Below are 16,723 nucleotides of genomic sequence, written 5' to 3'. Positions count from 1 at the left end.
GGCCTGGGGCTGCTCTGCTCCTCTGCTTTCTTCCACTGCTCTGCAAAGTCTTCACTACAACAGGCTGACTTCTCACAGACTGACAGACTGACTGACCCTGATCTTAGATGGTGCCCACCTTAAATACTCCCTCTATGTGTGAGCTCAGGTGACCAGCACCCAATGAGCTCCTAGCACTACCCAGACTGCTCCCCCTATCTGCCCCTACACTACTGGGATGGTCCACCCCCCTCCCACTCCAGCCAAGGACAGACTCGATCGTACCTGCACATTTCTAAGTGGGAGTACCGTTGGTCTGCCCTCCGGAAATGGGATGTGTGTAGTGCATGCAGCTAACTGAGCTCAGTTCCACACTCCATCCTTACCCGGGAGTGGAATATCACACCTCTGGGTTGAGGTGCAATACCCCTGTAGCAGCCGAATCCTCAGGGTGCTACATTCCCCCCTGGTAAATCACAGCACGTCCTCGGGCTGTAAGATATAAAAAACACCAAAACATACAATTTTTTCATAAACATAAACATATAAAACATATAAAACACCATATATATCAGCATAAACTTTTCATATAAACTTTTCATAAAAACATTCTTGTCTTCTGGTTCCTCCGGTCACTGTGCAACTTGTGACCGGGTAAAGTACGACAGTCTCTCTTGGAATCAAACAGTTTCCTATAAAAACCGGAAGGGGGCGCTTTAGGAAGCGCAACTATATACAAGGGGATATGGCCGCTCTCAGTCCTCGGCCAGGTATTAGGGAGGATTGACCGTTCTCAGTCCTCGGTCAGTGGGGAAATGGGACACACTGGAACAGTTCACACTTGTCCCAACGGGGACCATATTTAAATTAGCAGCATGGCATATACCCTAACGGGTAACTTTATACAGTCTCTTCACTACCGTACTCAACGACGGCGTCCTCCTGCTCTTTCTTTGTGGACAGTTTCAGTTTCAGACCCGTCCGGGTCCTCTTGCTCCTCCTCACACCGCAGCTCCTCCTCCGTCAGGCGATGCACATGGAGAGCGTAGGGTCCTTTGGCACACTTGTGCCGGGTGAAGGTGACCTCGTCCCCTAAATACAGGTCACGTCCTCTGTGTCCCTCTGGTAGGTGGGACTCAACGTCTCTCCTGGTCACGAAGACGTCGCCTGGGGTGCGGTGATCCCTGATGAAACCCCACCCATGCTGCAGATTAAATTTTATCACAGTCCCGATGGTACGGGGACCATGCGCTGCACGGGGGTCTCTCCTGGTCCGGCTCTTCTGCTCCGCGCTCCTGACTTGGGCTTGCTGTTCCCGGACCCGCCTCTCTCTCCGCTCCCTCTCAAAGACCTCGAGCTGCTGGCGGCAGCACTCTGCACGCTCCGCTGCGGCTGCCCGAGTCTCCTGAGTGAACCCCATGAGGTCTTCTCCGGTTGGGTCCCACTCAAACTGGGTCTCTTCTAGCGGGGGCGAGATCCTCTTTATGGGCTTTGGAGCCGGGATCAGGGGTTCGTCTAGGGGTCTCTCTTTCCGGAGTCGGGGATGGTGAAACTCCGGTGGCCATATGAAGGGCTGCCCATCCGGGCACGTATGTTGGGCGAACAGGTCTTCACCCAGGTGCGGCACTCTTGATGTTACGGGCGCTGTGGTGGTAGCGGCGCCCGGGTTGCCCAAGCCTTGCGACCAGGCTTGGGGCACTTTGAAAGTAAAGGGCACCGTAAGGACGGCGGCGCCCTGTGTTACTTGGCCCTGCGACCAGGCCGGTGGCTCCGCGGAGGTAGGGGGCGCTGTTGGTATTGCGGCGCCCGGGGGTACTAGGCCTTGCGACCAGGCCGATGGTACTTCCTGCTTGGCCATGCTCGGGGTCGAGGCGTGTGACGTCACAGGGGTCGCGGCTTCCGTTTGAGACCTAGTCTGCGGCGGTGACGTGGCAGCGACGGGCACGGCAGGGGGTACTTCGGGCTCTGCGACGGGGAGCTGGGGCAGGCACGCGGTTTCCCGGCTCGGGGTAGTGACGTCCCCTTTACCTGCCTCCATTCGTTCGGCTCCCTTCTCGGCGCCGTCTCCGGCCTTCAGTCCTCCTGCGCCATCCTCAGAGGCGGTCTGTCTCCTCGTCTCGGGTGGCGTGCTCCGCTGATGGGTTCTTGTCTGCTGGGCCATCTCACGGCTCCATTCTGCTAACGTCTCTCGCTGCACCCGGGCCATCCTCCGTGCGAGGCCCTCCAGCGCAGTCTGTGCACACTCCCGATCTCGGGGGAGCTGTGCCAAGACCTCCACTAAGCCTAGTGGGGTCGTTGCTTCTAGCAGGCTCCTGACCAACGGGTCGGTGCTGCTCTGCTCTCCTCCCGCTGTCTCCAGCCGGCCTTCTGGAATGGCGACCGGCAACAGGCTCCTGACCACTGGGTCGGTGCTGCCTGGAGTGGCGGCCCGCATCAGGCTCCTGACCACGGGGTCGGTGCTGCCTGGCTCTCCCTCCATCTCCGGGTGTGCTTTCTCTGGACTCTCTTCCAGACGTCTCGTCTCCGGGTGCGCTCTCTCCAGACTGCTCCAGGCGACACCCATCTTTGCTCTCTTCTTCTGTCTCCGCCCACATCGAGGGTGGTCCCGGGGCAACTTTGTGATTGTCAGTTCCAGGGGCAGTTCTCTCACGCTGATGGACACTTCCAGCATCACAGTCTCTGTTGGTGGGGGCGGTTTCCGCTTTTGGCGCCATTCTTCGACCTGGCCCACGATGGGAGGTGGCCTCTTGCCACCCTCTGGCACGCCCATAATGGCGTCCGCTCTTCCAAGGCGGGAAATCTTCGGAAATGGCGGGAATCGTCTCCCAGTGGCGGGAAACTCCATGGATGGCGGGAAAAAGCTGCAAATGGCGGACAACCGGCGGGAAACGACCTGTGATGGGGCCCGATGGCGGGGACCCTCCGGAACCGGCAGGAGACTTCTTTTTAAGGTAACGGTGTACTTTTCTTCAGGCACGCAGTACCCGGTTGTTGCGGGCACGTTATCCTGCCGACTACGCCAAAGTTGACGCGCCCCCTGGGCCAGTGCTGTTAGGGATACCCGGAGCCGGATCAGATGGGGGTTGTAGTCTCCGAGTGGCTGTGACCCGGTCCGTGCCCAGGGTGTCAAACTCAGTGTGTGGCAGTCCTTACTGATGTTACTAAAGTTCTTTATGTCGACTACGCCACCCGTTGAATTGCGGTCACTACGGCCGCCGCTGCAGCAGGGTCCGCTGAGGCTGATGGTGTTTGTGCAGCTTAGGTGGTATAACCCCCAACGGGAAGGGTATAGCCTCAGGGGGTCAAGTGCAGAGGATGGTGGTTGTGGAAGTGCAGGGAAGATGGTAATTAGAGTCAGAGTCGGGTTGTGCAGTTCAGGGTTCTTTACTTACTGCTGTTCTTGTACCGGTCACTCCGGCCTTGAGTGACCACCCGAGCCGCGCTGCGTCCACCAGGTTCTGGACTCGGCCAACCCCCAAGTAGTTCTGGAGCGTGGTTCTGAGCTCCCTTTCTGTCCTGTCCTCGTCTCTGGCCTTCCCCACCAGGGATCCACCTAAGTCCGGCTCCCTCGGGCCTCTTGTTGGCGAACCCTTGCCTCTGGGTTCCCTGACCCTATGCGTGGTCTGCCTTCCGGGTGGATTTAGTGGGTGGCCGTGGCAGATGCTGCCCACGGCCTCCGGTCTCTGGCTGAGGTATGCTGTAGCCCCCACCAGTTTGGGATCCGGTACCCTGTTGCCAACTCTTCACCCTGTGATTGTATTTGGGTTCTCAGAGTTCCTTCTTTCTCCCCCTCTGGGTCTTTCGTTCTCTCCTCTCTCACTCTGGGCCTGGGGCTGCTCTGCTCCTCTGCTTTCTTCCACTGCTCTGCAAAGTCTTCACTACAACAGGCTGACTTCTCACAGACTGACAGACTGACTGACCCTGATCTTAGATGGTGCCCACCTTAAATGCTCCCTCTATGTGTGAGCTCAGGTGACCAGCACCCAATGAGCTCCTAGCACTACCCAGACTGCTCCCCCTATCTGCCCCTACACTACTGGGATGGTCCACCCCCCTCCCACTCCAGCCAAGGACAGACTCGATCGTACCTGCACATTTCTAAGTGGGAGTACCGTTGGTCTGCCCTCCGGAAATGGGATGTGTGTAGTGCATGCAGCTAACTGAGCTCAGTTCCACACTCCATCCTTACCCGGGAGTGGAATATCACACCTCTGGGTTGAGGTGCAATACCCCTGTAGCAGCCGAATCCTCAGGGTGCTACAACAGCACATGGACTGATTCTATACCTGGCTGAAGGAGCTCTAAAGCTGTAATATGGGAGTATGCACAAGGCCTTCTGTAATGCCCAGATAAACAGTGCCACATAAAGCTATATAGTTCTTTGTAGTTCTATACCAAATAGTTGGATATATCTTTTTAACTGACTATATCTGGACTCCAGATTCATCAAGGTGTTTACACAAGATTTTTGGCATAAAACACCTTGAAGTGCCACAAAAATTTTGCGACTTTTGGTGCTTTTCAGTCCAGTTCCAGACAACTTTGCCAAAATGGGCAATGCTGGGGTGGAGGTGGCTTAGCCTGCCTAATTTATCAAAAGTTACGCTGGAAATGTTACTCCAATCTCAAACTGGAAACATGACAGAAAAACAGCAGCTGTACTTACCAACACTAGATCATAAAACTATTGCACTACAGGATGCAACAGATTCCCATGAGAAAGATGGAGGCAGCACAGGAGCAAAATACTGCTAAAACAACCAGTCACACACCTAAAATTAATGGAGACGGTGGTCACCCAGTATTATAAAAGCACATACTAGTCCATTCATCGCTTTGTCTCCCACTCCTGAGAAAAAATACTGACCGAATATTGACCAAATATTGATAGTGGGGCCGTGGCCTAATAGTGACAACCATACTATTAGATCAGGCGGGCTTCCCAGCACCATATAAGGCTTCATTCACATGTCCGTATTTAAACACATGAAAACGTACATGAAAAATGGTACTGGCGTCAATCATTGTGTCCGTTTTTACCATCAGTGTCATCATTGTTTTTCTGGTATGGATAAATAAATAAATTGCAAAGATTCTCCAATCCTTTTAAATGTTAAATTCGGAAAGCACATGGACTGCACACTGATGCCATCTGTGTTCTATACATGTTTTTCACATATTGACTTGTATTGACTCTTTTTCTCCATGTTATCAGAAAAAAATAGACATGTCTCCATGAGTGTGGCATGGACACAAAGTCCATGTAAAAATACAGACATGTGAATAGCACTGTAGATTATAATGGGTACTTGTTGTATCTGTGAAAACAGACGTAATTCCCCCAGCCAATACTAAAGGACCTGGCTGCACCTTGAAAAGGATGAAACGTGCAAGAAAAACATAAAAAAGATGTATAAAATACTTGAGGTATTGGTCAGTATTTTGGACAAATTACGCAAGCTTATATAGGAGGGTGGCGGGCAGAGGAGACGCTGAGGCAAGGAGGGGTTACTGAGTTGTGGTTTCATATGTGTTTTGTGAGTTATGTTATTTATGTGATAAAAAGCCGTCCCTGGGATTCAGGAGGTCTGCCCAGAGGGGAACCATACAATAGGTAGGGATTTAGTTTACACTACATTGCTTAGACATTAGAGAGTTAAATTCAGGCGTTGCATGAGGTTGCGTCATTAGCTGGGAGGGGTTTAGAACAGTTTTTACAGCAAACAGTTTCTGGGTTACAGACAGTTTGAGGGAAAGTCAGACAGAGTTAGGCAGTGAGACTGCCAGGGGGTAGTCTCTGGCAAGGCCACCGCAGTTCTGGGTCCACGACTCCAACAGCACAGGACCGGTGCAGGTCCTGTTCCAAACCAGAGTGAGTGGAGTGTAGAAGAAAGACTGAACAGACAGGGAGACAGACTCCAACAGCAGGTACAGCAGTGGAGAAATAGTGCAAGTTGTCAGAACAGAATGAGGACATGTTTGATACTTGATCTGGATGCCGCCACAGTCCTAGGCTTACAGCCCACCAGAGGTGCTCAGAAGGAGGCCTCTACATTCCTCATGAGGAGATTCTCAGCTGGGTCGCAGAAGAAGTAGATAATGTTGGGTCTCAGGACAGGACGAGGACGAGCACTGTAAAGGCACATAACCAAGGGTACTTCACTAACAAAAGACTATGTCTTAATCTGTATGCTGCAGCCGTGTATAGAAGAATTGCACAGTAAAAGTGAGTCTGTTAATCTGGATCTACGATCTCCTGTCTTGTTTGAAGTCGGTTCCGGTCCCATGGACAATGTAACAGTGAGTACAGAGAATCCTTCATCACACTCAACTCTCAGTCCTTTATAGAAGAGGGGACACAGGATGAAGAGAACTCAGTTCAGGCACACAGCATGATGATAGCTGCCCTTGTACTCCCCCCTTCACTTATACTAATGTACAAAAGCAGTGTTCGCCAACTCCAGTCCTTACGAGCCACCAAAAGATCATGTTTTCAGGATTTCATTAGTTTTGCACAGGTGATGGAATTCTTGGCAGTCCAGGTGATGCAATTATCACCTGGGCAATACTAAGGAAATCCTGAAAACATGACCTGTCGGTGACTCTTGAGGATCGGTGTTGGGGAACACTGCACTACAGGATGCAACAGACCCACTTGATAAAGGTGGACGCTGCACAGGTGCAAAGTACTGATGAAACAATGACTCGCATACCTGCCATTCATGAAGGAGCTCATTGCCTGGTATAATAAATGCACATAGATAAGGCTGGTATAGGATGCCAACCCACGAAAATGTAGTGCACAATGTCTGGCATATAGCCAAGTAGTGACGCCCATACTATTAGATCACTATGGACATTTTAGCATATAAAGATGAGCTGCCACCATTAAATTGTCCAATCTGCATCATGATATAGAGCAGGGGAATCTGAGCAGATTGTATCATTTTGTGAGAAAAGATTCAGTTTAACCTGTGTTTTAGTTACTTAAACCTCTGCTCTTTCTGGGATTTTCTATCCAGTAGGCGGTCCTATCAGTGACTGACAGCTACCCCTGTATGCACAATTATACATAGAAAGCTGCCAATCACTGATAGCACTGCCCTCAGGACCCAAAATCCCAAAAATAACAGAGGATTAAATGTTTAATGCACTGAATCTTTTCTCACAATACTACAAAGTATATCAATATTCTCTGCATCCCCTGCTCTATTGCATGGTGCCTCTAGAATGGACTGAAGTTTCATGGTGACAGGTTCTCTTTAACCAGGGGTTGTCTAGCAGATGACAACTCCATTAAAAATCTCTTTGCAAATCTTTTCTTTAACTAGTATTAGAATCAAACATCTGCTGTGTGGTTATACTGATCACTGTCTGTGCCATTTCAGGTTTTGAACTGGGTCCTCAGCCACATGGGGTTGTCAGAAGTGACATACTGCAGAACATGAAGACACTTGTTAAAGTAACTTTGGACTTTATCAACTTGTTGAATCAAGGTACTGATAAGGAAGGGCAAAAATCTGTCAGTAGAATTACAAAATATGACACTTTGCTACATTCACACTTTGTGGCAGCAGTGTTTTTTTTTTGCCATGACCACAACAAAAACTGAACTTTTACCACGACCTTCGAAAATTGTGGCAAAAATGTTGTGGTTTTGCATCGATTGAGACCCAATAATAAAAAAAATTGCACAACATGTGAATGCAGCCCATGGGTAGCAAAAACTTGCTATAAATTGGATATAATTGACACTATATACCATGTTACTTTAATAGCAATCAGCCTGTCTACATGGGCAGTAGTATTTCAGGAGGTTCTTTTCCTTTGTGAAGTGGCATAAAGTACGATGCCCCCACAGTTCCCCCTCACACACACATGGTAAACTTCCCTGTACACAGTTTGATGGCCTCCATAGCCCCTCTCACAGTATGATGCCCCAACGGTCCCCACCACACAATATATTGCCTTCCACATTCCCTACGAAACAGTATGATGCCCATACACAGTATGATGGCCCCCACAGTTGCCTCAGGCACAACATGATGCCACCCACACAGCACGATAGCCTTACAATCCCCCTGCACAGTATGATGCCCACACAGTTCCCCATATACATTATGATGCCCGCATAGTTTACACCACAAAGTATGATGCCCCCATAACCCGCTACAAGTACTGTCTGATGAAACGAAAAAATAAAAATCGACTCGCCTATCCCTGTTTCCCCAATGCGCTGCTCTGCCATGTGCAGCATGTGGAGTGAGGCTCCTTAGAACAGGCGCATTCTAGTGATGCCATTGCACCTAACTGATGCAGTGGCTGAAAGGTTTGGCACTGGTCACCCTCACCTCGACTCACTAGTCCCATCGCAGCCGCGTCGTCTGCCATTATTAGCCATATGCCACTGAGCACACCTGATGCAATGAAGCTGTTGATTAATTGTTTCAGATGTGCATGACACCATACGTGATTTGCAAATATGTGCTTGTATAAGGGATTCAGGGGCTGAATAATGTGGTGACTGCTGTAGTCTAGTGTTGAGCCACCCCCGTAGTGTTCGAGTTCGGTTCGGTTCGTCGAACACCCGTATGTTCGCCGAACTGTTCGTCAAAACACCTTCGAACACCGTTAAAACCAATGGCAGGCAAACAAAAACACATAGAAACACATAGAAAACACATAGAAAACACTTCAAAGGTGTCCAAAAGCTGACAAACTGCTCAGAAGACACAACTAACACATGGAAAAGTGACAAGTACATATAGTCATGCGAAAAGAAAAGAGGTGGAGGAGTAAAAGGAGGGGGAGACACAGATATAGGCATGTCATGCCCTTCTAAAACCAAAAAAGTGCGAAGCCGACGCAGCCAGTCCGTTCCTGCCCATGCGACCAACGTGTCGCCGGGTTTGTGCCAGAGCCGCGGTGGACCCTGACGGCCAGCCCCCCTCTCCCAATACTGGTGCCTGTCCGCTGGTGGGTCGAGCGAGCCCCCCTGCGGTGGAGGCAGGTCTAATCTTTTTAATTTAAATTGTCTCTCTAATTTGAATGAGTACACTTTAAATCCTTTTACAAGGATCTATTGGAGGGCAAGTCTCATGCCAGCAGCCGCGGTAATTCCAGCTCCAGTAGCGTCCACTAAAGCTGCTGCAGTTAAAAAGCTGTTATAAGGATCGACCTTGGCGGTCCACTGCAAGACGTCCTACCGCCAGTCCCAGCCCCTGTGCCTTGGGGTGCCTCCCCGATGCTCTTCACTGAGTGTCCCGGGGGCCCGAAGCATTTCCTTTGAAAAAATTAAGTGTCCAAACTACAGGTGGTGTAGCTTGCTTAACAGCTGGGATAATCCGCTGACTAGCAGACACTGCTACTAGGCACAAAGTATTTCCTGGGCTAGATGCAGTTAAAAATTTGTAATTAGATACTCTCGTTGGATGCTGAGAAAGCATTCCATAGAGTCTCCTGGCACGCCATATATTATTCTCTTAAAAAGCTTGGGGTAGTGGTCTAGGGGACCCTTTTATAGGCAAAATCACGGCCCTGTATCGCAATACGTCACCTAGGCTGAAGATAAATGGAACATTTTCATCACCTTTCATAATCACCAATGGGACAAGGCAGGGATGTCCTCTGTCCCCTCTCTTATACATCCTAGTGACGGAGCACCTGCTCTCATCAATTCGCCATAACCCCAATATTAGGTGGATTGAGGTGGGAGGCACCGAGTACAAGTGCTCTGCATTTGCTGATGATGTCCTAGTATATATCACTCAATCACATATATCCATCCCTGCTGTTATGGCTGAAATAGATCACTTTGTTACATGGTCAAATTTTAAAATCAATGCAGCGAAGTCTGAGGTCCTCGATGTCTCCCTCCCCAAATCCATACAGGATTCCATCCAGTCCAACTTTCCCTTTGCCTGTCCCTCACTGGGTATCAAATACTTAGGAATTCGTATTCATAGAGACCTCTTCCGTCTATTTTATCTTAATTTTGGGCCCTTTATTGAACAACTCCATACAGACCACGGTTGGCAAGTTAGAACTGTAAGATTCACTACGTGAACCACTGGTGTTTTGTGGAAAAGCACATGTACACTGTGTTCCAAATTATTATGCAAAAAGTGTTTAGGAGTGATAAGGTAAGAATTTTTTTGTTTGTCAGTTAAACTCATTGATGGTGATGTGTGTCAGGGCTCTTTATATCACTGTAAGCAATTGCAGACACCTGTGCTAATTAGTTTGGCAGGTGTGTCCAATGAAAGGCAAGACTACTTAAGAAGGCTGTCCCACATTATTAAGCAGCCTACATTTTCTGCCAAAATGGGAAAGAAAAAGGATGAGTCGGCTGCTGAGATGCAACAAATTGTGGAGTGTTTAGGTCAAGGCATGACTACAATCAACATTGCCAAGACACTTCATCCTGATCATCGCACAATCAAGAAGTATGTAGCTGATTCACAGTACACACGTGCTGATAAGGGAAAATTGAGGACTCTTTCCTTCAGGCAATTACGTCAGGTTAAAAGAGCAGCGGAATAAAAGCCTTGTCATAGCAGCAGACAAGTTTTTGAAGCTGCTGGTGCCTCCAACGTCCCCCGAACAACAAGATGCAGGGTCCTTCAGAGGTTTGCAGCTGTGCGTAAGCCATCCTGTCGACCTCCTCTATCCACTGTACACAAGCAGAAACGGCTCCAGTGGGCCAAACAATACATGAAGACTGACTTCAAAACTGTTTTGTTCACCGATGAGTGCCGTGCAACGCTCGATGGTCCAGATGGATGGAGTGGAGGATGGCTGGTTGATGGACACCCCGTGCAAACACGGCTACGGCGCCAACAAGGAGGAGGTGGAGTAATGTTTTGGGCTGGAATCATGGGGAGAGAGATTGTCGGCCCCTTTAGGATCCCTGAAGGGGTAAAGATGAACTCCATAATGTATGTGGAGTTTCTCAAACAGCACTTCCTGCCATGGTTCAAGAAGAAGAACCGTATCTTCCTCAGCAAGATCATTTTCATGCATGATAATGCCCCGTCTCATGCTGCACATAACACATCTGCATCTCTGGCTGATATGGGCATAAAAGGGGACAAACTTATGGTGTGACCCCCATGCTCCCCTTACCTCAACCCAATTGAGAACCTCTGGAGCATCATCAAAAGGAGTGTCTATGATGGCGGGAGGCAGTTCACATCTAAGCAACAGCTCTGGGAGGGAATTCTGTCCTCATGCAAAACAATTGAAGCAGAAACCATCCAAAACCTGACAAATTCAATGGACGAGAGAGTTCAGAAGCTCCTTTCGAACAAGGGGTCCTATGTGCAAATGTAACATCACCTAGAATAAAGTTTTGAGTTGAAAACTGTTTGATTTCAGTTTCTAATAACCTGCTAATGCTTATAATTTCAAAAATGACCATTTTTTTTTTCTTTATTAAAATGAAAAGGTTGACCGAAGAGTGTGGGGGATCTAAGAGTGTGGCAACCCAGTAGTCAGGATTATTTCGAATTCTGACAATCTTAGGGTCATGTTGCAGGTAGTGCAGCAAGAAGGCACTCATGTGTCTTGCACATCTAGGAGCCCCAAAACTATTTTCCGGGCTAGATGCAGCTAAACATTATTATTAATTTGAAAGCTGGTGGAGCTTAGTATAGATGGCCTAATAGAATCAGTACTGCACACTGCTACAAGGCCCAAATTATTTTATAGCCAAGATACAGATAAACATGATTAGTAATTTTAAATCTGGTGGAGATTAGTATAGATGGCCTAATAGAATCAGTACTGCAAACTGCTACAAGGCCCAAATTATTTTCCAGCCAAGATACAGATAATCATGATTAGTAATTTTAAATCTGGTGGAGTTTAGTATAGATGGCCTAATATAATCAGTACTGCAAACTGCTACAAGGCCCAAATTATCTTCCAGCCAAGATACAGATAAACATGATTAGTAATTTTAAATCAGGTGGAGTTTAGTATAGATGGCCTAATAGAATCAGTACTGCACACTGCTACAAGGCCCAAATTATTTTCCAGCCAAGATACAGATAAACATGATTAGTAATTTTAAATCTGGTGGAGTTTAGTATAGATGGCCTAATAGAATCAGTACTGCACACTGCTACAAGGCCCAAATTATTTTCCAGCCAAGATACAGATAAACATGATTAGTAATTTGAAAGCTTAAAACGGTTGGTGAGGTGATTTTAACAAATCATCAAGCTTTTACTCTCCCCAGGATGATACAGGGGTAGAAAAGTCATTTTGGATCCATGATTTGTTCATCTTTATGAACGTGAGTCTGTCTACATTATCAGTGGACAGCCGCGTGTGCTTATCTGTCAGCACACCACCAGCAGCGCTGAACACACGTTCAGACAGAACGCTGGCTGCGGGGTATGACAAGATCTCCAAGGCGTAAGTGGCGAGCTCCGGCCATTTATCCAGATTGGAAGCCCAAAAAGAGCAAGGGTCCAGTGACACAGTCATGGCTTCAATGTTTACTTGGAGATACTCCTGTACCATGGTCTCTGGGCGTTGACTATGTGTCAGACTTCTTGTCTCCTGTGGCCTTGCAAAGGATGGGCTAAAAAAGTGGTGAAATGATTCCGCAAAATTGATGTTACCAGCAGATACTGTGTTTCTGTTACGTTTTAAGTGCTGAACACTCGACGGTCCCACGGTTGGCAAGTTGGAACTGTGAGATTCACTATGTGCACCACTAGTGCTTTGGGGAAAAGCACATGTAAGATTCTGCAACAGTCTCTGCTGATACTCCTGCATGCGTGCATCTCTTTCTATGGCAGGAATAATTTCTGCAAATTTACTTTTGTACCGGGGATCTAACAGTGTGGCAACCCAATAGTCAGGATTATTTCTAATTCTCACAATTCGAGGGTCATGTTGCAGGTAGTGCAGCAAGAAGGCACTCATGTGTCTTGCGCATCCAGGAGCACCAAGTCCCTGTTGTGTTGGTGGCGAGGTAACAATCATGCTTCCTTCCTCTGCCCTCTCCCCCCAACCTCGCACAACAGAAATGTGATCAAGGTCTCCCTCATCTGATGAGTCTTCGATCAGTTCGTCCTCCACTTCTTCCTGGGCTCCTGCACCTTCCTCACTAGTTTGGCTGCTACCATGCGCCCTGGTAAAACCATCTCCCCCACCCTCACACGCCTGCCGCCTGGTGCTGCTGACCGTCTGGACCTTGCAGATGTTAGCCCTTCCGCATACAACTCCTCCTCCTCTACTTCCTCCACCTCCTCTGGTGCCACCACCTGACTCCGAATTCTGTTTAACATGTGCTCCAGCATGTAAATCACCAGAATAGTCATGCTTATAATGGCATCATCAGCACTAAACATATTCTTCGCCATTTCAAAACTGTGCAGAAGGGTGCATAGGTCCCTGATCTGATACCACTCCTCCAGCGTGATTTGCCCCACTTCTGGATCTCGTTAGCCCAGGCTATACGTCAGAACGTATTGCACCAGGGCTTGTCGGTGCTGCCACAGTCGCTGCAACATGTGCAGAGTTGAATTCCACCGTGTAGACACATCGCATTTTAGCCGGTGAAGTGGCAGGCCCAACGACTTCTGTAGAGATGTAAGTCGCTGAGCTGCGGGATGCGAACGGCGGAAGTGAGCACACAGCGACCGTGCCCTCTGCAGAAGGCCATCTAGTCCGGGATAGTGGGCTAAAAATTGCTGGACAACCAGGTTCAACACGTGAGCCATACAAGGCACGTGTGTGACATTGCCCCGGCGAAGGGCCGCACCCAGGTTTGAAGCATTGTCGCACACGGCCTTCCCTGGTTTCAGGTCCAGTGGAGACAATGAATCATGAAACTGGTTCTCCAGAGCTGACCACAATTCCTCAGCTGTGTGAATCACATTTCCCAGACATTTCAAAGTAAAAACCGCCTGATGATGTTGAGCCCTGCTGCCAGCATAGTAAGGAGGTGTGCAGGATCCCTTCTGCGCAGTTAGAAAGCTTGTGGCATGACCAGACAGTCTTTGGGTGCAAGTGGAGGACCGAGAGGAGGTTGAGGAGCCAGAAGCAGTGGAGGAACTTCGAGACAAAGAGGATTGACGCACAACTCGTGGGGACGGCAAGACTTGGACAGCAGCCCCTTGTCCTGCTGTCACCATAGTTACCCAGTGCCCAGTCAGCGACATGTAACGCCCCTGTCCATGCCTACTCGTCCAAGTGTCTGTGGTGAAATGCACCCTGTCACACACAGAGTTTCTCAAAGAAGCGGTGATGTTGTGTGCGACATGCTGGTGGAGCGCAGGCACACCTTTCTTTGAGAAGTAGTGCCGACTGGGCATCTGGTACTGGGGCACTGCGACGGACATAAGGTCTCGAAAATCCTCTGTGTCCACCAGGCGGAAAGGCAGCATTTCTGTAGCAAACAGCTTGCAGATGGTGAAATTCAACCTCTTAGCTTTCTCATGGCTAGGAGGAAATGGTCTTTTACTTGTCCACATCTGAGGGACCGAGGGTTGGCTGCTGTGCTTAGACGGGGTTGAGAAGGGTGTCCCCGGCAAACTGCCGGTCTGTGAAGAAGATGCAGGCGGACATGTTAGGTTGCCTTGATCCAAAGGTGGTGCTATCGATGTCAGAAAGCGCTGAACACCAGCTGGTGTTTCCACCTCCAAAGAAAATGATGACCTGCCAATCACGCTGGCAGTTGCGGGTAAAGAGGTGGCAGGTCTGCGTCCCAAAACAGGTGTGACTGCTGTCCCCCCAGTCACAGAGGATGAAGAGGCCGCGGATGCACAAGATGTGGCAGACGGTGGTTGGCCCGGCTGGCTAGGCCGCATTGTAGCACAGTGAGCTTCCCACTGCAACTTATGCTTCATATCCATGTGCCGGTTCATGCATGAAGTACTCAAACTATTTACTTCAGACAAGTGCCTCCGCCCCCTATATGGGCCAAGTCTCTCTTCACATGTTCGTGAACATCAAAATACATCATAGGACTTTGCCGATATTTCCATTGTAAATGGGCCAACTGCAATGTTTTATCCGAGGATTTATTGTCTTGTCTATGTATCTACCTTTGTGCAATGTGTCCCGGATGAGTGTGTCTTCTCTGATGATTCTTGATGATGCTATTTGCCCCATAGGTGTTTGCCCATCTCTTTTCCCTTGTCCAATATGGCGGCGCCGTGCGGCGCATGCTCGAGACTGTCCCTCTCCGTTCACGTCTCACAAGGCTTCCGTACAGCGGGGGTGCGGGCCACTGACATCAATGGAACGCGCTGGGAATTAGCCGGAAATGACGTGTCGGGGGGACGGATGTCTTTGCGCATGCGCCGCCTTTACCGGCGATAACAGCTGATTACTGTCTAAAGGGGTATATAATGATGGCGGTCCACATGCACAACCACAGTCCCCCGAGGAAGCAGCACGCGAAACGCGTGTCGGGGCTTCAACGCGACATTGGAGTATACATTGCACATGGGTGAGCCACCTTACTTGCTGAAGACACCACTATGATTGTCTCACACATTTATGAGAATGGCTGGAACAGTTACTGAATCTGTATACCTGTAGATTCCATGCCATCTCTTGGTCTTTTCTGATCATATATACTGCCACTTGGGTAGACTATTTATGTATGTTGCTGGTTATGTGGCTGGTTACATTTATATCAGAGTGCAACCCCTATTTCAATGCTATCAGATGATCTCATGTGCACTCCTATACAGAATTGTCGCATTGTATTTGTGTTTTCCATCCCCGGTGACCTACTAATTTGTTAAGAGTATACTGTTTTTAATATTTATACTGAATAAAATTTGTCTTTTTAATACTATTTAATATTGTTCTATATTTTTCTTTTCGGGGGTCATACTTCATATATTTCTATAGGCTGTGCATCCCAGTAGGAGTACCCTGTGTATATAATATGGTATCCTTCCATATAGTTCGGTTCAATTGCATTTAAGTACTCAAACTATGTATTTTTTGGCTGGTTACATTTATATCAGAGTGCAACCCCTATTTCAATGCTATCAGATGATCTCATGTGCACTCCTATACAGAATTGTCGCATTGTATTTGTGTTTTCCATCCCCGGTGACCTACTAATTTGTTAAGAGTATACTGTTTTTAATATTTATACTGAATAAAATTTGTCTTTTTAATACTATTTAATATTGTTCTATATTTTTCTTTTCGGGGGTCATACTTCATATATTTCTATAGGCTGTGCATCCCAGTAGGAGTACCCTGTGTATATAATATGGTATCCTTCCATATAGTTCGGTTCAATTGCATTTAAGTACTCAAACTATGTATTTTTTGGCCTCTACTTAGCTTTTGCTGACAAATGTTACAGATAACACGAGTTGGGTCATCCTTATCGATCTGAAAAAATGCCCAGGCTATGCAAGGCTTAGCACCCATGCGACCTGAAGAGCCACCACGACTTGTGGTCAGAGGCAGAGTTGTGTTTGAGGATGCAGTTGTTGACATGCTTCCAGTACTACGTCTCTGTCGAGGAAGGCACAACCTGACCTCGTCGTCACTAGCATCCTCCTCCACCTCCTCTGCTGACTTCATCGACTGGCTGACTGTGGGTTGACAGTAAGTGGGATCTCCAACCTCGTCATCATCACCCTGTGTGTTATCACACCCGTCGTCCTCAGAGCCAACCTCTTCCTGCCCTGACAAAAAACTAAAGTTGTCGCTCCAATCAGGTATTTGAGTCTCATCATCGTCTTCCTCATTGTCT

The 16,723-nt window shown here is 48.4% G+C and overlaps 1 protein-coding gene across 2 annotated transcripts in view; it reads left to right on the top strand.

The window, feature by feature from the left end:
• The window catches only part of ACY3 (aminoacylase 3), a 147,611-nt gene that overhangs the window by 97,931 nt on the left and 32,957 nt on the right, over window positions 1-16,723 (top strand). The window contains exon 5 of one of the 2 annotated variants that reach the window (XM_073686153.1): window positions 7,368-7,475. The exons of the other annotated variant lie outside the window; for it this stretch is intronic. Coding sequence (XP_073542254.1) covers window positions 7,368-7,475 — 108 coding nt within the window. The remainder of the gene's footprint in view (window positions 1-7,367; window positions 7,476-16,723) is intronic. 2 annotated transcript variants of the gene reach the window in all.

This window comes from Phyllobates terribilis, unplaced genomic scaffold, assembly GCF_046119375.1.
Source record: "Phyllobates terribilis strain yellow unplaced genomic scaffold, ASM4611937v1 Scaffold_5__5_contigs__length_657084704, whole genome shotgun sequence".
NCBI classification, from domain to species: Eukaryota; Metazoa; Chordata; class Amphibia; order Anura; family Dendrobatidae; genus Phyllobates; species Phyllobates terribilis.
The sequence above is the reverse complement of the archived record's forward strand: the minus strand, read 5'-3'. Positions and strand labels throughout refer to the sequence as shown.